The 25,361-nt window shown below is 38.8% G+C and overlaps 1 protein-coding gene across 1 annotated transcript in view; it reads right to left on the bottom strand.

Annotated features, from left to right (window-relative positions):
- LOC134546236 (zinc finger SWIM domain-containing protein 4-like) overlaps window positions 1–24,155 on the bottom strand; it is a 451,294-nt gene extending 427,139 nt beyond the window's left edge. The window contains exon 1 of the mRNA XM_063388904.1: window positions 23,585–24,155. Within this exon, the coding sequence (XP_063244974.1) occupies window positions 23,585–24,155 (571 nt within the window). The remainder of the gene's footprint in view (window positions 1–23,584) is intronic.
- Between the last annotated feature and the right edge of the window lie 1,206 nt (window positions 24,156–25,361).

Below are 25,361 nucleotides of genomic sequence, written 5' to 3'. Positions count from 1 at the left end.
AGCGTGCCCAAGAGAGGGGGGAAGGGGGAGGGGGGAGCCCACATGCGTGGGAGAAGCCGCATTGTCGCAGGGACATGTCCGGGGTAGAGGGGGGGGGGGGTGTTCGAAGGTGCGGGTCGCGGATACAGGAAGCCGCCGCCACCGCACAAGATGGCGGCCGGCCGGGGGCAGGAAACAAGGCGCCTGGCGGGGAGGGATTGGGGGGGGGGGGGGGGCAAGAGGGCAAGGAACCCCCGAGCACGAAGTGACGCGGGCGCGCATTTCCATAATAACCGCGAAAGCGCGCGGCGGACTCGCGGGGAAACTGGTGTCCTCCCCTCCCTCCTTCTCCTACTTTATCCACCACGAAACCTCATCGTCGGTTCCTTGAGAGAGTCTTGCAGCGTTGCAACTGATATTTGCTTTGTTTTCCGTACGTTTATGACACACCTTCGCTGTCAATTCCCAAGGTTTTCTATGACCCGGTGCAACCAGCAACTGAGTTGTCCAAGATATCACATTTAAGGTACCCAATTAAGTCATTCAATGTGAGCGGAAACTTATAGCGGGTTCGTGGTCAACGAAACGTTTTGTAAGCCCTGTTTCTCGCTAGTGTGCACAATTTTAAATAAGCCTTTGAAAAAAAAAATAACAGACCTCATGAATGAATGTCAGTCAACTCTTTACACTGACTAGTTAACATCTAATCACATCGTCAAAAAATCAGGAACATTAGTTGCATGTATTGAAGTCTCATTAAAAAAAAAAAGTAACTGAAATTATTGTTTCTTATACTTTGGAGTAAACTACAAGTGATGGACAATTTTTTGCGTGCTTAATAGAAAAATCCCAAACACAAACGAATGAATATCGACGTGAGGAAATCCCAGACTTATAATACTATTCAGTTCGGAAATAATAAAATAGTATTTCCATGTACTACCGTCTTAGAAATATACTGCGAACTTCAGTGAACAATGAGATCAGAATTTTCTTGTTTTGTTCAGCGCACATTCGAGCATAAAGTCGCGCAGGTTCAGCGCATGAGCTCCAAGCTGCTTGTCGGTGTCACGTGGTCTACATGTGAATGCTAGCCCCCACTCAGCACCACGACAGTGTGTCTTAAGGCTTTACCATTTTTTTTTATCAAGAGTAACTTATGCACATTGATAATTGTATTTTATGTTCAATTGCAAATTTTATCACCACAATCTGCTATCTGATATTTGTAAAAAAATTCACACAAGTATTGATTTATAAAGATTTTTAATTGGCAAATGGAGTAAAGGAGCGATTACTCGAGTAGAGTAAACGGGTTAGCAACTAGGGCAAGTAATGCTATCTTGTTTACTCGACTTACAGGCCGCTAGGGGTTATTTCTTTCTTACCTCAGCTGGATAACGCGCACATATTTTTACAGTTTAATTTTCAAAACATTTATTCGTCAAAATCTGTAAGTAAGTAATAAACACCGAACATCCTATATGACGGGAGTATAAGTAAGCGCAGATAACAAAACACACTTAACTAAGTGTAAAGTGCGCGTAAGAAAAGAGGGCGGCTCAAGTTGCCGTGGGAGGGGAGGCCTTATTATTAAAAAAAAAATCATGAAAGCTGAAATGACGCTCTTAAAAGAATATATCACGCGATTTTAAAATATATTATGAGCTTCAGGACTAAAGAACCGCAATAGTCATCAATAACTGGAGCTGTTGCACCTCCTTGCTCAAGAAATCGTTGGATGGAAGCTGAGTGAAGTGCAACTGAAGAAAGAATGAAGAAGCGAAGAAGTGTCAAGTTAGTATCGAAAACAAAGAACCCCTCCCCCCAACAAAAAAAAAACAATCAGTCGTTTGGATTCATAAGTGCCACAACATAGAAAACAACTAAAAGTTAAAAAAAAAAAAAAGATTTCGAAATATCTTAGACACAGCATGAAAACCCGTTTTTTTACACACAGTAACTTATGTAGGTACATACCACTAAAACCCAGCAGTTCCAGTTAAACACTGAAATACAGCAATTACACAAGTATCATAAAAGCAGGAGAGAGTGAATAAACCTCCAGTTCTACAGTTGAAGAGGCGAGTCTCTACATCCACCACTGATTCAGTATGATAAAATTCAACCTTGCTCCTACGCGGCTACTATTGTAACAGAGCCACGAGGCGACACGCGAGTGCCTGGTCGCTCTGCTAGCAGGGAGGCCCGCGCCAGGCAGTCTGACCCGCGATGGCTCGTCTCAGCACACGGGCCGCCCATGTGCAAGCATGACTGAAGGTCGTCTCAAAGGTTTCCTCGACCCCTCCCCCTTCCTAACACCTCGGGCGCAGAGTGTGGAGGGTGGCTTGCCCGAGTGGCGCAGTGTTTACAACAGAAAACTTGGTCATGAATAACTAAAGTCAAGTCGCAAACAAGTCACTAATATTAAATCGCTTAAAAATCCACGGTTTAAATAACATCAGTGACTTAAATATTAGCAATGGTTCCCTTGAATCCAAAGGTTTAACACCGTTCTTTTAATTCACACATAACCGGACAACCCTTTATCCGTCAACAGTCTCACAAACACAAATAAATGCATGAATGCACATGCTATGACAAATTTATTTAGTTCGAATTATTTTACATGCAAGTCATTTTCTTGTACAAAAATTTAATAATTAATTAAAATATAAATTCCTATATAGTGACTCAGTCAATTAAATTGCTTATAACAGTAATTAAAATTAACTAGGGCTGGAAAAGAAATTTTAAGCTCAGTTATTATTGTAATGAAAATTTAAACGGAAGTTTTATGTCAAGTTTCTAACAGCACTTTATTTATTGCCCTAAAGCAGATAAGGCGAATGATTTTGCCAGGATTTGTGTTCTGCATACCGGGATTGATATCAGTGATATATTAGATTCAGTCATCTGCTACCACGGTTATGCGTGTTATTACAAACTGAGTGTGAGTGTAAATGTTTCGATTTAGTGGTGGAAAATATATCGTGTAGCAGTAAAAGTGATTTAAACTAGCGTGTATTTTCCAAGCGAAACCATTTCAATTTTTCAAAGTAATGTGTGGTGGCGACGTTCTAAGTTAAGAAATCCCTGAAAAATACTGCTCAAACTCGCAGTTACTTTGGCGAGTGTAAGATCGCTGTAACTAAATTGAGTAAACACTATGCTTGTACGAGTTTCTGTTCATGTTTTTCAAGAGAAATGTTTTGAGTTTAAGAAGCGAATGTAGACTCTTTTATACTGGTGTGAAAGCACTATCTTGAACAACATGAATTATTTAATGTCACTTAATATATTTGATGACAACTAGTCAGCACTGAACTAGATCTCTTACTAGTAACTAAACTGTAATTTCCATAATCATGGATATGGATGGAACCAAAATGTTTAAGTAATGCAAAATGTTTTCAGTAATAAATAATTATTTTGTATTGTTTAGTTTTCAATATCTGTTTTCGTAAAAGAGTTTACATCATTCAACGGAATGCAAGAAGTCCTTAGTGACTGGCTGCTACAAATAGTTTTCCAGATAAATCATCGGCGTTTAGTTTCCATTTATTTTTCGGGAATGACTACAATTGCAATTTATTAGAACGTCTGCATATAGGAACTTTAAAGTCTTTGTAGATCTCTCTATGGCCCTATGGGTGATCTCTGCTATTAAGAACGGAAATGTTCGATACGAGAGGATTAAAAATTTTAATGCAGTTTAACTCAAGATTTAATGCCATAAATTGTTAAAAAAAACAAATATGGCGTGTTTAGTTTTAATTCCCCACACTTTTTATTTTAAAGACAGGGGGTGGCCACGTCTGCATCATTAAATGGTAACTGGGTGAAGCCGTTATTTTTCTTCCGCCAATTGTTGAGCCATATTGGTTACAGCCCAAAACACGGGCTGAAGTGATGTGTTTGCATCGTGAAAACAGTTATAAAAACTTTTTTTTATGAAAATGACTAACTACAGATATTCTAATTCATACTTATTAATCATCATCAGATGTTACAAAGCACCATTTTCGCAGTGTTTTGGGTGGAACAATATGTCGATAGCGAGATTTAAAATGACTTCGACTACGTCATAGCATCCCGTCCTATGAAAATTTTTAAATCCAAGTCTTTAAGCGATGAGTCACTTCTTAAGGGGCCCATACGCTATCAAACCATTTGCGTAAACTAAGGCACATACACCTTCCAACAGCTTGTGCAAACCACATTTCATTTTGTGGTATTCTTCGAGAGAAGATGTCCGACACAGAGGAATGTTGTGCCGCGATTGTTATTCCTTCTTTAACGGAGAAGAAACGGAAAGGTAAAAGGAAGCAGAGGGTGTGGGTGAAGAATTGGTAGGTGCAAAGGGGCGAGTTAATTAATGACCGTATTATGCAGAGCTTAGATTAACTTTAGCTGCCGACTACTAAAACTACCTTCGAATTGACTCAAGATACGTTCGGTGAGCCGCTTGAAATGATTAAACCATTCCAGAAAGACGGCCAACTGGTATAAAAGCGGCGACGCTGACCTCCGCGGCAGGTGAGTGAAGTGCGAGTTCAGTGAAGAGGCCGAGAGACTTCCCTTTGCGAGCGGCGCATGCGCGGAGCGACGGGACCGTGCATGTGACCGAGTAGCGTGAGTTCTGTGGACAGGAGCGAGGTAAGGTTGAGTCTAGCTCCAGTGAGGAGTGTGAACTGTGGACTTGACAGATACTTAGTCAATTGTGAACAGACATTAAGTGTGGTGACTTAATTAGTAATGTAAATATTTTAAACAAATAAAACTGTATAAAACTAATTGGGCTATCCTTACGAACCAGTTTCCCCCACACCTTAAATTTGGTGTCAGAAGTGGGAAGCCCGAATTAAATGATATACGAATAATTAATAGTTAACTAAAAAAACATAAATACATTAGAATTTCTGATTTTCGAGATTAAACTTAGTGTAACTGTAGTTAGTTTTGAGTGTAGTAAAGTTGGTGTTAGTTTTGAGTACAAATTTATGTTAGCTCATAGGAAAGTAGTGATAGTGATAGACCGATAGTATATGTGGACAAGGAAGATGACAGCCGACGTACTGAAGGATGAAATCAGGGGACTGAAGAGTAGCCAAGAGAAGATGAAGAATGACCGAGAGGAAATGAAGAATGAAATGAAAGTGTCCAAGAAGAGATGAAGAATAAAATGAAGAGTGAAATGAACTGCAAACATTAATTTGAAATGCCATTAAGACTAATCGATGTCATGAGGGGTCAGGAAAAAATGCGAAGCAAATTGGTATCTGCTGAAGAGGAATTAAACAAGCTGAATTAAACCAATATTCAGTTGGAAGGGAAAGTGCATTGTTTGGAACAGCATCTGGCCCAACAGGAGCAACATCTAGCAGAACATGAAGAACCGATGGTGCAACAGATAGCTAAACACAAGGAGGCTACCGAACAGCGAGGTGGCAGCTGTAACTTAAGAATGCCGACGAATTATCAAGGAAGCTATAGCTGCTACAAAACGGAGAGTTCTTCCGGGGAAGTGAAGGCGCTGCAATTGGCCACCTAAAATCCAAGCCACCCAACTTCGATGGTCAATCGTCGTGGGCTGTCTACAGGCGACAGTTCGAGGCAACTGCCGAAGTGAATGGCTGGGGCGAGGAAGAGAATGCCATAGCACTTGTCCTGGCTCTGCGAAGAACTCAGCTCGAGCTGCTTCAGACCATACCAGTTCCGGAGCAGAAGTCTTCGCTGTGCTCGTAGAAGCTTTTGAGCTGAGGTATGGCGACCGTCACATGGGCCAGGTGTATATAGCACAGCCCTGAAGACATGTCAAAAGCGAACCTCGGAAACATTCCAGAAATTCTACGCCGACATTGAGTGACTCGTGCACCTCATCTACCCCGATGCACCAATAGAGCGATAGCAGCTAGCCACCAGTTCTTTTATAGACAGACTCAGACATGCGGAGGTTCAGCAAACTCTTCCTTTGGCCCGGCACAAGAGGAGCTGCGATGTCTTGGTCCATGCCCTGGAAATTTAGGCAGCACACAGTGCCTCAAGAAACACAAGCATCAGGACAAGGAGAGCTGGACTGGAGCCATACAATGGAGCAAATGTCAGAAACACAGCTAATAAATGAGATATTATCAGGACATTGAAAAGTTTCTGTACGACAATCCAGGTACCCAGATCAGAAGAGTAGTGCTTCGTCTGCAAATAACTAGGACACATCCAGTGGGACTGTCAGACAAGCAGGAAGACATCGCAGAAGGAAGAGAAGCAGGAATAACAACAGGGAAACAAGCAGTAACCTAGTGTGAGGGGGCGCATGCAATCTCTACTGGAAATTGTAGCCCCTGGGGTTTTTCCCAGTATCCTTACTTCGTAGAGGCCATGACAGTCTGTTGCTTAATGGATGGATCAATGGCAGACAAGTGTTTACTTACTGTTGACAGAGGGGCATCAGCATCTACAGTTCGCACAGGAAAAAAGCTGAAGAAAACACCCATCGCATACAGACTCAAAATAGCTTCTGGAGACACTTCACCTGTGCATAAACAGCTGGATTTGGAGGTAAGGATTGAAACTTTGACATTATCACAGACTTATTCTGTTGCTGATATCACTGATGTGGTAATTCTAGGCGCGGACATAATGAACCAGGGCCGCGGGGCGACCCAGGTACCTGCCGGTCAGCGAGCCAGCGGCTCCCGGGCGGCTTGCGGTGACGCACGGTCCGCTTACGTAATGTGTGCCTCTTGAGGATTAGCCGGGTCCTTATCTCTCTCGCCTTCCCTCGCCTCTTCCACTGTCGTCCACCCCGCGGCCTTCTGGAGGTCCCTGCGGGCCTTTCGAGGCCGCGCCTGGAGTGACGTGACTCCGACGCGTCTCTGGACGCTTCGAGCGTCGGGTCGGCCCGGAGTGACGCGACACGTCACAGCCACTCCAGTCCATTCCAGAAAGACAGACAACTGGTATAAAAGCGGCGATGCCAGCCTCCGCAGCTGCTGAGTGAAGAGAGCGTGACCATCCCCCACCCCTTTTTTTTCGAGCGGCGAAGCGAAGGGATCTTGCGTTTGTGACCGAATGATGCGAGCCTGTGTGTGCGGACAGGTGCGAGGTAAGGGGCGGTGGTGATTTAATTAGCAATGTAAGTATTAGAAACAAATAGAACTGTATTAAATTCATTGGCCTATTCTTACGAACTTGTTTCCCCCAATCTTAGCAATACTTAAAGCAGATACTCCTCAATATTTATCCCATCGATTTACGTTTTTAAGCTTGCGTCAGTCTTGGGACCCGGTCAGAATCCAATTGTGAACTTTTAACACTCATTCATAAAACCAAAAACAATGTCAAAATTCTTCACACTTTCCGCATCTCGTTTCGGGAACAGCCTCGACCAAGATGCTAGACACCAACAATCTACTAAGATATTTAAAAAAAAACTCTTATTAAAAAAAGGTTTCTAAATTCACAGACACGTACCTAACCAAGGTAATACTGAGTGATTATGTTTGAGTGTATGAGAGAATGACAGTATCTTAATAATTATAATTATAATTTAATTATTTTCTATTTAAAACCATATTTAATATGTTTTAAGTTAGTATTTAATTATATTTCTTATTTTTTATATTTAATACATTATTTTTAAATGGTTGTGTTAGTAATAAACTTGTATGTTAAATTGGTAGCTTTGCTAGAATGTAATTTTATGTTTGATTCCTGGATCATACGTTTATGTGTAATGGTTCAGTGTAAGAGAAGACGTACAAGCCGTAACTGCGCCAAACAAAAGTCGAAATGAAATAAAATAAATAAACTGCAAGCTTAGAGTTGAAAAATTTTAAATTACGAAAACTATTTTTGGGTGGGTAAATCGTTGCCGCTGAGCAGACGGCCGAGATGGGCCAGGGGATCGATGCGTGAAGCACTTGTCGCGACCAGATCCCGCTGCAGGGGCAGGGGGGAGAGGTGTGGGAGTAGCCCGGCCGGTCCGGGCTGCAGGAATGCTCACTAGCGCCCGTGGCGGCCGGCGACTATGACCTCTCAAGGTCACGCACGGACCGCGGCATATCTCACGGCCTTCTGCGCCCGCCGCTTCTTTTGTCCGAGGGTTCGGCGGCCCACAGCCAGGAGCGCTGCTGGCCGCTCGCGTGTTGCAAACATTATTTACTCACGGTTTGTACAATATGATGCAAGTACACTGCACGCCCAAATTACCCATCACACAGAAGCTAGGATTTGGTAACCTAGTACAAGCATAATATCATTTATAGTGGCTGATGCCTGTAAAAGTTCGCATACAATTGACAGATTTTATGCACACGACTTGGACATACTTTATTTTATTACAATTTGTGATATTAAAGTTCAAGTTTAACTTCTACACAAATAATTACGATCATTTTCATGCTACCAGTAAGAAGAAAAATCTCATTAAGACAGCAAGAAGCCAGGAAATTCCGAAATTAAAGCAGCAATCTTGGTTCAGAAAACAGAGCCTCTTGCATTGTACGTTGCGGGAGTCGAGAGCAGGCGTGAACAAGACAAAAAAAAACATGAAGAATGTTAACTGTAATGTGACATCACGCACACCGTGACGAAACATTTCGAACGAAACGCCCACCACCCACGGAATGGGGTATAGACGCTTCTGCGCGCACAAAGAGAGCATTTATGTGAAGGTTTAATCAGATACGGTGCGCGATTTGTGCGTCAAAACGCGCAGGACACATATCGAAGATAACGCCGTGATTTATTTACAGCTGTATCTGACACGCCGCACCGCTGGAGCATCGTTCACTTCGCTTCCTCGCCAAATTTATTGCTCCGCGCCTCGACAATCCAACTGTAATGCGTGCGACAGCACAGCTATCGGCTGGCCAAGAGTTATACATTCTAATATCACGATGAGGAATTCTTTTTTTTTTTTTTCGTGGTAAAGGGAGAAGGGATATAAGCATCTAGTCAAAATTATAGATAGGAAAAGATATAAGACAATTTAATCACGCCACATTCGTTAAGTTAATTTAACATAGCCCCTTAATTACAAATTAGTTTATACTTGATTTGTTTCAATTATATAGTAGTTAGCTTCATTACACAAAAATTTATCCATCATACTGTTACTTACTCCAAATGCAACAAACATTCACTAGATATTGCACACGGCAGGTATTGAAGCAGGTCCATTTTTTCGAAGAACGTCGATATTAGAACTGGGATAGCAAGCATGGGCCATATTCACATATTCACTTGCGGTTATCACAGATGTTCCTGGGCGTGCAGGAAACACTGCTAATGGCGTGCATAGTGTGGCCACATTTGCAATCAGCGATAACATAGATAAAAAAACTTCCTTTTCGCACCGACTGTGTGCCAGGGAACAATGACAGCTGGAAGGATAGCTCAGACCTACTTGTTTGGAAGAAACCGAGAACTGGAGAAAATGCAATCGCACTCTCCTATACGGCCACGTACTCATGCACCTTGCGGACTAAACACTGCAACACACCTCGAAATGGATGCAGCAAATCTGTGGCTAGGCGAGCAGGAAGAACGACGAGGTCGATTAAAAAACTAGGACAGATTCATTTAAAGGAGAATTCTCATTGAACGAATAAAGACCACTGATAGCAGTAATGCAAATTTACGTATCGACGTTGTCTATATTCGTTTAACATTGAAGATAATTACACCCCACGGCCTAACTCAGTCGCTGCTTCGCTCGTTGAAACGATCCTCGCCACCTGGAACACGTCAGACACCATAGCCTCTCCCATGTCGGCCGACTGGCCCGAGCCATCGTCACGGGAACAGTCATAGAGTGACTAGACAGGCTGGGCGAGATACTGCGATGGCCTTCCGCTGCCTTCCGCACCGAGTCCTGGACCCGGTGATGTCTTTCATAAGTGATATTCCACGACCCTGGCCGGGCATCGAACCCCGAACCTCTGGTGAGTCGTAACAAATCATATATAATAATTTTCTGTCGTGCACATGGCAAATATAAATGCTCCGATAGGGCCAGAAAAAGCTGCAGTGTGCTATTGTTCTACTGATTACTCAAGAACGTTTCTGCGGGACCGACATCAAATCAACAAAGTTCCTTATAAATAACAACTAAGACATAATTTAGATTAGCGAAGATTGTCTATTTTTATGGAATTTCTATAAAATTATAGAAAACTCGCTCTTCAGTGCATTTTAATTATACATGTACACATTTTCACATTTCACATTAGGGACATAAATGAACTCTCTGTATGTTTCGCTATTGTGCAATGGTTTCAGCGTAATGTTTCTAGTCGCTGAGGACTGTATCACACTGTTGCCACGATGGAAGTTTTCTTGGCCACTAGTATGAAATTTTCCAAGAAATTTTTAGTAGTCGAATGGAAGTTTTGGTAGTGCGAAATGCTCTGTGAAAGGTTTCCTTCAAGTTGGGAAATTCAGTGAACCAGTGATCGTTAAGTATACAAACAATCATTGCAGAAGCTGTTGCGTGAAGCATAGTTTGATATAGTCTGGTTCATGTAACTTTAATATTCATTCCCCAGCTCACTAGCAAAAAAAATCACATGATGTTTGTCTAGGGACACCAACAAACCCCCGAGTATTTTAACAAATACCGTTCACAACAACACATATACGACGTAGACCACTGGTAGTACTGCAGACTTTTTTTTCGACTTCTCGGCTTTTCGTATTCACAAGTTAATTGACACAAACAGAAAATATCTACCGTTCATTTTATAACTCAATGCCCACTTGGCAAAATGATTGCCCCAACCCCCTAGCAAAGTTTTAAATACACGCTGTTAGAACTGCAACTAACAAAAATTATATCATTATTTGAATAACAATTGTGAGCCGCCAATTTTATTAGCTTAAAACAAAAATACACTCAAATCTCTTGACTTTAAATAGACTTTAGTGAGTATTTAGTTTCCATGACATTTTACGACTTCTGGTGAGTTTCGTGAACCAGAGGACAGCCTGAACTATCACTGAAAAAAGTTATGTATTCTAATGTAATTTATAGGGATGGCATACATAGTAAAAATTGTATAGGTTGCGAGTTTATTCAGTGACATGTCTCTTATCCGGCAGATTCCATCGAGACACTCGCGCCGGGCTGAAGGCCCGAGGCAGGCCTCCGCTAGGCTGCGCTGCTTCCAGAGGCAGGCGTGGATCGCTGCAGCTGCTGAAGGGTCGGTCCAGCCTGGTCCAGCCCGCGCCAGACAAGTGGCGGGATAGGGCTTTAGTGGTCGCGATTCCATCAATTTTAGTTATTTAACTTTATAATAAACGTCAAGTTGTAGATATTATAAGCACAGGGGTTGCTTCATGAACAAACTTTAATTATTGTATTTTTTTTGTTTGATAATGCGAAGTTAAGTTTTATTTTCGTCACAATTTTCCGACAGTAGGTTCTACCAATTAAAACATCATGTAACGACCTTGATTATGTCTTAATCTTAAGAAAATTCAGTGGCAACGGCATTGTATCTACTTTAATATACAGCAAAAAAATAATTTTTAAAATATACACGTGAGCAGCGCCTGATGTATAGGCTGCGCCGCACGCAGGTTATGTGATAAGCTCCGACGGCCGTGGACAGGAGCGATAACCGCGAGGGGAGCGGCCCCTTCGCCCGCCCTTCCTTCCGACTGTCACGTGACGGGCTGTCTGCCAACAGTCCGAACCTGAGGGCAGTCCATGTCCTTATCCTCCAACTGTCGCACGGAAGACTCCCAGTCTACAAGCGCGATGTCCGATGTCAGATGTCTGATTCTACTGATTTCTAAAGTACTAAATAATTACCACCAAATTAAGTTTTTTTCAATCGTTTTTGCTTGTTTTCATGCATTGTAAATAATGAATACGCAGCTGTTTTAAATATTCATTTAAGTTGTAAATGATGTGGGAGTTGAATAATATTTAGATACTAGCTGCCCGACCCGGCTTCGCACGGCTATACTATTGGGAAAAAAATTAAGCCACATCTCCCATTTACAGTAATGGTAAATAAAAAAAATTCGGTGAAAATTTATTACAATGCTGTATAATGTACCGGAGAGAAAATGAATAACACCGATGGTTTCCCGACTCGTGCACGCAACGTACAACTGATGTACCCGTACTTCCCTACGGCAGTCTACAGGTAGAACGAGAACACAATTCAAATGTGAGTGTTCAAATAATCACACACCGATATCTTATTTGGAGAGGTATTTTATTACTGTCTGGATTGTAACTAAACATGTTAATCTGGGAATCAAAGGTTGAGCTGTAACAAATATAACAAAATCGTTAGAAATATTTGGTTTTTATGGCATTATTATTTGTATATAATTTAGTCATATTCAATTGGCAAATAAAATAAAATAAATCTTCTTAATAAAGAATAAAAATGAAGGTAGGTAATAAAAATAAATCATAACATTATGTGGTTATGTTATTATAAAACCTGGATGTGAAGTTTCGATGCGAATGATAATTTCGCTGTTTTAAATTACTATCATTCGTGATTTTTCTGAGGTTCTCTCTCTCAAGGTCCCGAGAAAAAAAACTTGTTCAAAATACAGGTGCTTTGGGCTTTATTTTTTTCTATACCTAAATTATCTCGATAAATACTAACTTGTGTACATTAAATTATTTTAATAAAAAGTTATATCTACGTTAACAGGAGTCGAATAGCAAGTTTCCTGCGGAATGACTGTGAAAAAGAAGGGAAGTAGGTCTATAACAATGAAGGAAATATTTTTACGTCCAACAGTCATAAGCCGAGGCTACAGAGTACAAGCAACTCGTGAGGGACATACCACTTGGGTGAAATATATTAGGTCACGCAGGGAATTAGAATAAAATTTCTGGACCCTTGTAAACCATAACCACGAGATTAAAATATACTTATTGTAGGAAAAAATAATGAAACTATTTTATTATTTATTACATCATGCTTTGGTAACATAGTGTATACTGCACTGAAGTATTTTAATTTGTCGCACATCTTAACTTGTTTCAATCCAATGATAAGCTAATACAAAACTATTTCAAATGCATATAAATACTACTGTAGCAAAGCTTGTTACAAACGGCGCGGATTTTGCTGATATTTATTGTCAAGCAGATTGTAAGATACTATAATAATTTCCTAATAATATTAGGAAACGAAAAAAAGTTTACGTGTGAGTTTATCAGAAAATTATATGCCAAAAACGAAGCCATTGAAAAGAAGACATTTTTTTTTTAATTTTTGTGGAAATAACTAATTCTCCCAGTAGACAGTAGAGACTTCACACTATATTCTGTTTAGATCCTTGAATCACTATATTATGTATCACTATAATATGGTATGCAACTATATTAATTGTGTTGTTCATCACAGCAGACTGCAGAGCGCCAGACGGCCAGAGCTAACAGAATGCCGGTCCTCAGCAGCCACGGTCCTGGAGAGGAGCCACACCCCGTGGACTGCAGCCCCACGTGAGGCCTCACACGTAGATAACGCATGGCAACGCCGCGTAGTGACTACCGTGTCCCTCCTGCCACGCGCCGGCGACAGCGGCGCCCGGGAAGATATGTCCGTGAGAACTACTAGCGCTCTCCAGCGGGGCAGATCACAACCGTGACCTCGACCCGAGCCCTTAAGGGTGACAGGCATGGTGCTAAATGTAGTCCCAGCCATCTTTGATTTTACCTTCGTTTGCTATAATTCCATTCTCGACCTATTTGCCCAACCTCTTTTTGATATGAAAAAGATATAAAAGTTTTTAATGCTTAGTTACAATTTGACTATAAAGTATAAACAGGCTCCAGTTTGTAACTGCCAGGTCGAAATAATTGACTACCTAATACGAGCAACTACAACTATCATAATAATTACCAAACCGCATGAATGTTAATTTCTATTAGTGCCGAAAGCTAGGTCATATGCCTTGTCAAGTCCATGAAACATTACGAAGGCTGTATTGCAAGATGTGGTAAAATATGTGAAAAGCTAAAATGTCGGTGCTGTGATCGTAAAACACGTCATGCCAAATGGCTACGGTCGTAGTTATCACCATTGAATATTCAATGCTATCACTACATAACGTCCAACTTTATTTATGTATCCAAGTGCTTCTGGGCCCACCGATTTCCGAGAACCCGTCACTGCAGCCTCGGTCTATAACCATGTGACATGATGGTTGAGCAGTAAACAATTTGTGTGTTCTTTTAGTCAAGACGTACTTGGACTATATTATCTGAAACAAATAAGTGACTTGACAATATGTACTGATGAAAGGCTGACCGCAGCGGACAGACAGACTAGTGGCTCTACTGCGACACACGAGGCGGGCCACTGGCCTCCTGGACACTGAGCATGACATTTACAAGAAACGTGGTTTCAAACAAACAGCTCTTTAAAGAAACTAAAAAAATACTTTTTTGCCACCTATTATTTTTATAATGTCAACTAGTTCTAGGCTTTAATCAATAAATATACATATACCGTTTATACAATTAAGAAGCATTCAGGTTAGTAGGAATGATATCCAATTTAAAATATATATATATATATATAAACATAGTTCCACTTTATCAGTAAGCTTTAAAAGAACACGCAGTAAATGAATGAAAGTAGCGATTTCAACGAACATCTTAAGTGTTAAGTTTAGAGTCCTTCTCGAAAAAAACATTTGTTATAAAAAAAATATTCGAGTACAAACAATTAGCTAGCTAAAGGCAAAGTAAAATCGCTGATTTACAAAAATGTAACAACTAACTTTTACAATATTTAATACATTTTATAACATAAAAAAGGTCCTGAACCTCCCCGAAAGTAAATGACATTTTTATTTAGTGAAACAATTATTGAATGTCAAATATGTAGCAAGTAATTAAATCTGTAAAAAAAATGTAATAATAATAGCAATTTAACTATAACTAGTAATTTGGATGATTTTATAGTCGATTCCAAAACCAGAGAAAAGTATATAAACGTTTTTTCACTGTTGCGCTAAATTTATAAAATTCTCTCTCTAAAGTTATCTCACAAGTACAAAATACCATAGCAAGAAAGCAGCAACACTATTATGCAGTTATAAAACTCGCAAAATTAAACAGAAATATATGTCAATGCTTTCAAAATTCTATCTCAACAGGTATCGCTAATATCCCTAGTAAAAATATACTTTAAAAATAATCCTAATTTATTACTCCTGCACCTCACATTTTTAATAAAGCATTCATTTGTTTTTTTCAGATGGAGAAAAAGATAACTAAAAAAGCCATTTTTTCTCCTAAATACCATGTTGGAAATGGTTAGTTTAGTAATGAAAAATGACTTATTCGTTATCTCACCATGTTTAAATTACTAAATATATTGCAGTAATGACTTACCAAAGGAAAGAGTTTAAAAAAAAAGCTACTTACTGCTGTATTTGCATTTAATTTACACTATGTATGTGGGAATATTTCTTGACATGTCGAAAGCATTATATATAGTGGATCATATCATACTCTTAGATAAATAAGAGCACTAAAAAAATTTTAAATCATACCTCAGTAAGAGAACACAAGTAGCAGAAACCACTGTTGTTTAAACAAAGGTTATACCAAGAAAGATTTTATTCTGACCCTATGACTATCAACATTAAAGAACCACATAGGGTTCTCTATTACTTAAGCCAAATTCCCTGCGTTTTCACATCTCATCAGTAAATCTAGCAAGATAGCAGATAAACTACAATACAAATTATCATTAACACACATTTCAAGGAACATACAAAATTGACTACATAATGTTTTCCTGTAGAATATAGTTTTCATTGTTATCTTTGTCATCTAAACTACATAACCAAATAACTCTGTCTGACTGAAAAAAAAATTGATCAAACATTGGAAAAATAAATTATTGACTGTGATTATGAGAAAGACTACAGATAAGTGATTGTGCTTCAAATTAAAACTTGTTTGTACCCCTTACATTTAATTAATGATTCTGAAAATTAGATAATCATTATAAACAGCATAAGAAATAATTATTAAATACATAGTAAAATTCCAGCAAACATATTTGAGAGTTGCCACAACTACCCCTATCTGGACTCCTTTATTTTTAATAACTCTGCTAAAATCTTTAGTTGTTCTTTGATTTAGTAAATTGTTGTTAGGATGAGAGAACGTCAGATAAAGTAAGAGGAATAAGTGAATAAAGTAATTTTTTCTTCATATTTCTGCCACGTGCATCAGATGCAGCTCCCAGTGGGTGCGGGGATTGTAGACACTCGGTCTGGGAAAGTGCGCCACTTTGGCACACATATTGTACCTGAACATTGGTAAAACCAACCTTTAAATATGCATATCAATGGGGAACAAGAAATCTGTGAAGCTTTGATTCTAGGTGTTATAATTTATGGTACATCCAGTTGTAATCACTTTATTAAACATTATTAACAGCTTGTTACCGTCTTCATATCTCATCCAGTATATAAAGTTTAAAAAACTTAAAAGCTGCAATTTCTTCTTATACATTCATAAGTCAGTCAAAAAGTTTTTTTTTAAATCCACATACAAAACTACTAAAAATAATGGTCAACCAATAATTCTAAAAAAAAAAAAAAAAAAAAACCGCATCCCACACGGCCTTTTAAAATACTTTCACCACCTTGCATATACACAACACATCTATACCACTTATCCATGAAACTAGTAATAGCCATTGCCAATTTAACATAGGATAAAAACTAAATATTTGTCTAACTCATGCTAATAAAAAGGACAATGAAACTTCTTCAGTTAAAACATAAAATATTTACAAAATCTACCATCTCAACTTGAAAGAATTACTAACTACTCAAAATTCCATCATTAACATTTTGATTTATAATAACTATTGCTATTATAGACTTTACCAATTTTTTTCACAACAGTTTCAATGCAAAATATTTTTTTGTAATAATGAAAAATGTAATGGTTTTTAATTGTTGTTAAGCTATATGAAACACAATGTAAACAAAATGTGTAATAATTATGTGGTTGCATATTTATGTTGTACTAACTTTACTGTTTTGTGTTATTAATTTGACTGTATAGTGACATGTCCTATACTGTCTGTGATGGTTTAGTCGATGCAATAGATATAATAAAATGTATTTGTGAGATTAAAATTAAGTAGCCTACATCTTAACCTTTTCTCTTTTCTTATGTAGAATGCTGACAAGTTACATTCCAATAAAAAAAACAAGTGGTGTTTTAAGAAAATAAAGAATATTATATAATTAGTATGTTATCATTGTATTTTTTGTATAACATTACTTATCCAATATCTTAGTGCAAACTTGTACACAGAAAAAAGATGTAATGGCTGCAATAAAATAAAACAAAAGATCTATACAGGTAGCTTGAAAGATTAATGTAGTAAACCTCCAAATGTCCATGAGAAAGTAGCTGTGTCCTATAACAGTTGAGTGATGTCGAAAATGAAGGAAATAAACCCCGTACAGCCTGAGGCTGTACGCCGGAGTGACGGTTATGCACAAAGCACGGACCTGTACCTACTACTGAGGTACTGTGTACTTCATAATTTATTGTGGTAGATGCAAGCTCCTATCAGAATTATGAACAGTGTGAGAAATAAAATTGTAAGTGATCGAAGTTCGGTGGTGGAATGGAATGTGTTACATACCTACAGATAGACATGTAAAATAGTAGTTTTAAATGGATTATGGAAATTTTTCAAAATAAAAATATACATTCACAGTGAAACTATGATGTGGGATTCGCAATATACACTAAAGAACTTTTACTTACAATAGATCATACAAACCAGGAAAACATTATTTTAATATGGTAAGTTGTGAACCCCGGTAACCATCGCGCACAGGAATAACTATTTCTGTCTTTGAAAGAAAATTATTTTATATTAATTGAAATATAAACACAAATATCAACCATAAGTTTTTGATATAATTTTCTTTGATATTGGTAATTTTCTTATGTCACGGTTTTTAAAATCTTAAATTCCAAAAACACTAAAAAAGTTCCTATTTTTACCCTTCAAACAGCATTTCTAAATTCAGACTAGTAAATGAAAAATACCCGGATGTAGGCTACATTACAATACCTGCGCAATGATACTGCCGCTACCATTTACTGTTTTCACACGCGGGCTTTAGTCAATATAGGTGTTACTTTACTCAACAGTGTAGTTAACATTACGAGTGTATTGCATTAAAATGAAATTTTAATGTTTATACTAAAGACGTTCCTCTATTTACCCTGTAAACAGCGTTTCTTAATCCCTACTTGTATCTGAGAAATTACCATTTGTAGTTCACATTTGATAGCCTATGCAGTGAAGTGGCCACCGCTATGTTTTTCAGTTGCGTTGCTGATCCTGTGGTTTTCCTTATTTAAGAACGTGTACATTCTTGATGTGGATATTGCACCGCAAATAATAAATTTAAAAAATTACGCGAGTCCCTACTGTGCATCCAAACTCAAGCGTCAACCCTTCATGTTTTTTTTTTTTTTCCAGTACGGAGGCGCGAAGTGCCTACTTGTTATGCGCGATAGCACGTAACTTGACGTATGAAATGGAATTGTCATTGCGTGTATCAAACATAATAATTCCGTTAAATATACTAGAATCGCAACCTAGTGTCAATTACGATTCAGTAATGAATTGCTGTAATGCAAATAAAACCATAAAAGTTAGAATTATACTTTTCTTGAGATTTAAAATAATTGATATAGTAAAATATTGGCTACTAGAATAATTGGGATTCTCGTTTACTACACATTAACTTTAGTATTGACTGATTGATCCTGATACTGCAGTTGGGCATGGTATCGTTCAAGCCATGGGCGTAGATCCCGGGGGGGCCAGGGGGGCCCGGGCCCCCCCTGGAATTAATGGGCCCCTCCTTGGGGCGGCCCACTTCGTGATTTTAAAGTTAATGGTGTACACAACACATATATATATATCAGATTATTATTTACAACGACGACACTTTGACATGATTTACATTCCTAACTTAGAGTTACGTAGTTATTTTCCCTTACCCCTTCTGCGAAAGCCATGGTATGGAGTTTTCCAGTGAGAACTTTGAAACCCTTAATTCCTAGAAACCGTTCATTCCAAAGGACGAAGCTAGGGTAGGGTTCCGTTAGCATTTCCTCCCCATTGTTACCCACACTACCTTGTCCTCTGAAACGACAGTATTATAGGTTTCAGGTAGTCTGTTTTTAAAGTGGTTTTGCTCTCGTGTGCGCCAGTCTTCTGCTTTCTTGGCAAACATCAACATTGATAAGTTCGTGACGCGGAAGAAACGGGAAACAGAATCTGATTCTCACCTGGTAAGCTTGATTGTTTTATAAGTAATGACTATTATTTAGGTAATATATTTTATTTAAGTGATTATGTAACATTATTTTTTCCAGTAAATAAACAACTTATTACTTTAACAGTAATTATAGCAGAATTTAGTTTATTTACGAACTGAAACATATATACCATTTTCTGGAATTTTTTTAGCTAATCTCCATTCTGTAAGGATAGCACCTCTGTATGTTACATGTGAATATACAGGGAATAATTTTTTTCCCTCGTCAATATGGAATTTAAAATCACTCCCCTTTTATTATCAAACGATAATTTACACAATTCATGGCCGATAATCACTTTATAACATTTGTTATTTGATAACTGCAACACTGCACGAGTAAACAGAAGTAAGAGTGAGAAAGAAGTATTTAAACGTTACACATCGGTATTTAAGTTAATAAGGAAGCAAACGCGTCTCTTTAATAACTAATCAAGCGGCATATTTTAACATCATATTTTTCATCCGCAGTGAATATTCGGCCACTTTGTCCTACTAGGTGGTTAGCTAAAGTTTTGCCGATGAAATCCATCCTTGAAAACTATGAAACCATAATGTGCGCCCTTGAAGAGATGCAAGGTGGAGGATCTAACAAAGCAAATGCTCTTAAACATTCTCTGAGTGACGGAAACATTATTCTTGGACTTTGTATGGCTGTTGATATTTTAGCCCCTCTGGAAAACATGAACAGAGTTTTGCAGGGTGTTTGCCAAACAATCAGTGGAACACTTCAAGTCGTCAAAACGGTTACACAGGCCTACAAAGATAACAGGACCGAAGAAGGTTTTGCAATTGTATTTAAGTCAGCAGAAGAAATCACAAAGAAAAATGGTTTACGGCCAATAATGAAACCCAGGAGAAGCACGGAAAAATGGAAAGAAAGGCATTTTAGAAAGGAGTATTTCGCCATGATTGATACAGCAGTGATGCAACTTGAAGAAAAGTATAAACAACCTGGCATTGAACATTACAAAAAATTGGAAGATTCACTTCTTCAAGGTTGTGTTCTCGATTCTCTGACAGAATACACAGAATTTAACCATGCAATTTTGCCTGTTCAACTGCAGATTTTCCATGCTCAATACAAGTATATCAGTGTTCATGATGCCATCGGGGTGCTGAAAGCTATGATTCCAGAGGTATATAGTTTCTTTTTTTTAAATTTAGCCTTTTTTAATAGGTTACGACTTAGGACAATTTTAAAAATATATATTGTATTATCGTCTTTGTATATAAGCTATATATAAAACATTTAGTACATTGTTTTGCTTGCAGGTGAGGAAATTATTTCATCAAGTAGAGCAACTGGTGAAATTGCTCTTAGTTATTCCAGCTTCTTCATGCGAAGGTGAGCGCAGCTTCAGCGCTCTGAGGCGTCTGAAGACATGGTTAAGAAGTACCATGACTCAAACCCGTCTCAACTCAGTGACTGTGTGACATGTTCACAAAATTCGTTTGGATGAACTTAGCTAAAGATTTTGCTTCAAGATCTGAAATTAGAATAAACACTTTTGGAAAATGGTAATGTATGGGTGGGGTGTTATCTATTTGCATTATATTCAAGTATATTAATTTTATAGATTTTTTCATGGATATTTTATTTATTTAGGTTAGCAAATTATTCAAACATGTTTGAGCGATCACTTCTTATAGTCATTAATTAATAATTACTAAAACATATGTTGCTCTGCTTTATTGTTAATATCACTTACGTAAAAATAAAGTGTATAACATACGAGCTTATCATCCAGAGAAGACTTTTTTCGGTTGACCTTTAGCGCAAAATTCTTTACCACAGAATTCACGGGCCCCCCCCTGGAAATCCTACAGATTTGCGCCCATGGTTCAAGCTATTGGATACAGTGAACTGAAGTAAAATTAGTTGGAATTCATTAAAAAAAAAAAAAAATCTCATCTCCTTGATTCACTCATAATTATTAATGTACAGATATGTCCTTGTTTCAAAATGTTCATCTGTGAATTCGAACATCCTCATACCCTCATTTGCTGGCGTTTCGATTAGTCGATTGATATCTCAGGAATGTGTTTAGAATTAGCAAAATTGTATTTTCGTATTATTTTGATTGAAGGGGAGAGGTGACCATTAAAACAATTAAGGAGAATGAGATGCGGTACGTCTCCTTGCCTTAAAAGGATATTCTGGAGCGATTTCTCCCCTTCATGTGAATTCGAACAGCCCATAGGGACGTCACAACAACGATGCATTTGTCAAGAGGACGAGTAAAGCAAATGCCCTTGGAATGCACATTCGAATATAGTCATTGAGGTCTTCAAGAAAAAAAGTTACTCGTGAAAATAGTTACAGCAACAATGAATAGAAAGTTACATTGCCGTTTCAAAATTAACACAATTAAAAGCTGAATATACAGATGAAACTTTCATAGAACATATCAAAAACTAGAACTACGTTCTGTTCCCCGAGGAATAAGTCAACAACAACTGGAAGGAAACAGATCAAGGTCAGATTGTATGTTCGCGAGCAACGGCCAAGGACGTGACCAAGGTAACGGAAGAGCCCGGCATATCTTCATTCAGGATATCCGCAATTCTTGTGGTAACGCTACGTCACGACAGGGGCGTAGCCGGGGGGGGGGGGGGGGGTGTTAGGGTTTCAAACCACCACCCCCCCCCCCCCCTTAGCACCAAATCTTTAATTAATTTCTTATTCATCACTCAAACAAATTTCATATTAAATTTAATAAAAATTTTAACATTACAATATTTAAATTTAAGTACCGAAAACTGCTAAAATAGCACTATTTTACACCTTAAAATCCCAATTTTCCCGGGGACCACCCGCTTTAATATGGGGGGGGGGGGAGGGGGGCCATGCTTCTTAACACCCCCATACACAAATCCTGGCTACGCCACTGCGTCACAATAGCGCCGAGCTGCAACAACGGCGGTCCCCACGCACAAATGCATTTCTCCGAAGGTAACCAAGTTCATCAACTTTTTCTGTTCGCCAGCCGCAAAACATACTGTGCATATTGTACATACATACTATACTGTACATAAGCTTATTTTAGTCTTGACGGCTTTGAGAAAGGTCACGGTAGGTAACCAACCAATAGCAATCCGGTATCGTAAAATGAACTTGACCCACTTAAAATAAATAACTGGTAGCATAGGTAAATAATACTTCAAATAGTGAAGATATTACAATTCTAGCAAAAATTATTTTTTTTTTCCTGGTAAGATAAGGTGATCATAATAACATAAGTAAAAATTTAGTTGTGTTAGGTAAGTTACACAAATAATAACGAAAAGATGTTTAACTGATACATAGGCGTTCGAAAAGTGAAAATTTGGTTACGCAAGCGACATTTAACACTCCCTAATATTGTAAAAATATATATGAACCCAAAATTTTTTTTTTTTTTATATTTTCGACTGAAATCTAAAAATATTAGTAGTGACAGGTATTAAAGTCGGAGAAGATTGTGCTTAACATTTTTCTCATTTTAATAATTTCTCCACACGATTCCTTTGGACTTCGGGGCTGTTCCCAGTATTTCAGAGAAGCAAATGAGAATTAAAAATCGCCCCTTCGCAAGACAATCAAGCAACTTTAAAAATACCATTTTCCTCTCTCAGAATAGCATGCCTTAACTCAAATTGTATTAATAATGTAAATACGGTAAATAAAAGGTATTTATATACATCCAACGGATATAAAGGCCAGCATTATGCTTACCACATGACGTGAATTGGCCACAGCGTGAAATAACTTCGTACATGTGTAACTAATAATGAATATAGCATACAGGCGTAAGTAAGATAAATACCGGTTTTTTGAACACACAAAAACGCGCATTCGTCGTCGACAATTTAGTTCCACGACGCTTCTAAAGAGTCGAGTATTAAGTATTTACTCATGTCATACTCACTAAACATAATTATAAAAGCATGTTATAAAAATACATATGTATAACATGTGACGTCACCACATAACTGTGCGAGTTGAAGATCGAGCGAGCGCACAGTCAGGGAGCAGCCATTTTCTAACGCTCTGCCAACACGAGGGGACTGGAGGGGCACAGCGAGCACACATTCCCCCACGCTGTATCGCCAGCGAACAGACTGCCAACTTATCGGCTCTCCTCCCGATACGGCGCTCGCGTGCTGTACTTCCTGTACCGCGCTCACGACCGGCACTCGAGATAACGACGTCGCGAGGAGGGCGCTTCCTGGCGGCTGTGCGGGGACTCACCGACTTGCAGTACGCCGTCCACACAGCCCGCCTCCAGGAGCTTGACGCCCTTGTAGAAGGACAGGTTGTGCTGCTCGGAGGCGGTGGTGACGGGTGGCACCCTCGACAGCGACGAGTACATGCAGATGTCGCGCTCGTTGCGCGGAAACGACCAGAAGATGACGCGGCGCTGCACGGGCTCGGGTATGCGGTCGTACCGCTCCTCGATGCGCTGGAACGGGATGCTGGCGGCCACGATGCGCGCCGCCAGGTCGAGCAGGCTGTCGGGCGAGCGGGGCCGGGGCGCCGGCACGGCCGCCGCCGCCGCCGCAGCAGCCGCCGCCGCGGCGCGCGCGCAACACAACCGCTTCGCGCTCGACATCGCTCTCTCACCGACTGACGAGGTCCGGGCGACTCGCTCGACCCCCACCACCAGCGGGCCGGCCGCGCAGACCTGCGCGCGCAGTGCTGCGCACTGGCCCGACTCCCCGCACGCTCGCTCCGGGGCCACGCGCACAGCTGACACACTGCCGGCGCCACTACTTCCCTCTTCCTTCCTTGCTTGGTCGACGCTCACGTCGAGATGATGCATCTTTTATCTCGAAACTATTTTTAAGTACATATATAATATTTGAGGCTCACGTTTTTTTAGTAGCAAACTTGTCAAACACATTTTAAGTTAATTAAGTAAAAAAAATGATTTTAATAAAATATAGTTACAGAATAAACAGACGTAAAATTTTAAATTGATTTTCCTTGAAATTAAGTTTTTCGAGTATGAAGAACGTTATCACGACTTGTCAGACTACATGTAGAACAAAGATACACAAGTAAATCTTCCTGTCTATAAAATAATTTCAACTTTAAATAAATTTCAATAAGAGGAAAAATTAAAAATCTGCAATTACTTAAGGAAAATTGTTTCCCTTCCACGAAAAAAAAAATTCTCCTAAGACGTGGGTCTCTTTTCACATACCTTCCCATTGTCTATTAAAATCGCACAAAAATAATTTAATACAAATAAAATATTGCAGGGCCAACACCATATTAGTGGAAGCCACATACATTCAACTTATTATGATAACTCACAGTCTTCACTCTTGACTATATGCAAAACCAATTCTTCCTTACTTCCTGTACTATACTGGAACCATAATCGTAAGTTTAAAAACATTATCAAATAAATTTTCTTCTCATTATTAGTATTGCAAAATTTAGTCACACCCATTCATTCAAAGTATACAAAGACTTGAAGTTTCATCGACAATTCAAGTTTAACTATACTTAAATCCCAATATGAAGAAATTACGTTTCTATCACACACAATTTTTCCAGACGCATGGAGCATACAGTGTAAAAAATTCACTAGAAAATACAGGTGTAAAGCTGTAAATGACACACAGAGAGCGTGATAACTATTACACACTTTTTTTGAAAATTCTGGTCTATGAGAAAACTTTCCATAGGAAATCGAACGTGCAAGATTAATCGAAAAACAGGTGATGTACGATAAAATATAGGAGTCAATTGGTACATTTAATTATATCATTTTACGAATAAAAAAAGTTTTTAATCATACCGCTTTTAAAAAAAGATGAGCATGTGCCATTTTCATTACAAAAATAATTAAATATCTTAAAATAATTGTATGCAGTAAGAAACACATATTGATACCTGCAGACCTAATTATCCATTAATCGTGATAATAGCACACAATGCCCTTTATACGATAAATCACACTTTATTTCTTTAAAATTATCCTTTTTTTTTCCTATGAAGAAAGTATTTTGAAGAGATT

This window comes from Bacillus rossius, chromosome 1 (genome assembly GCF_032445375.1).
Source record: "Bacillus rossius redtenbacheri isolate Brsri chromosome 1, Brsri_v3, whole genome shotgun sequence".
NCBI classification, from domain to species: Eukaryota; Metazoa; Arthropoda; class Insecta; order Phasmatodea; family Bacillidae; genus Bacillus; species Bacillus rossius.
The sequence above is the reverse complement of the archived record's forward strand: the minus strand, read 5'-3'. Positions and strand labels throughout refer to the sequence as shown.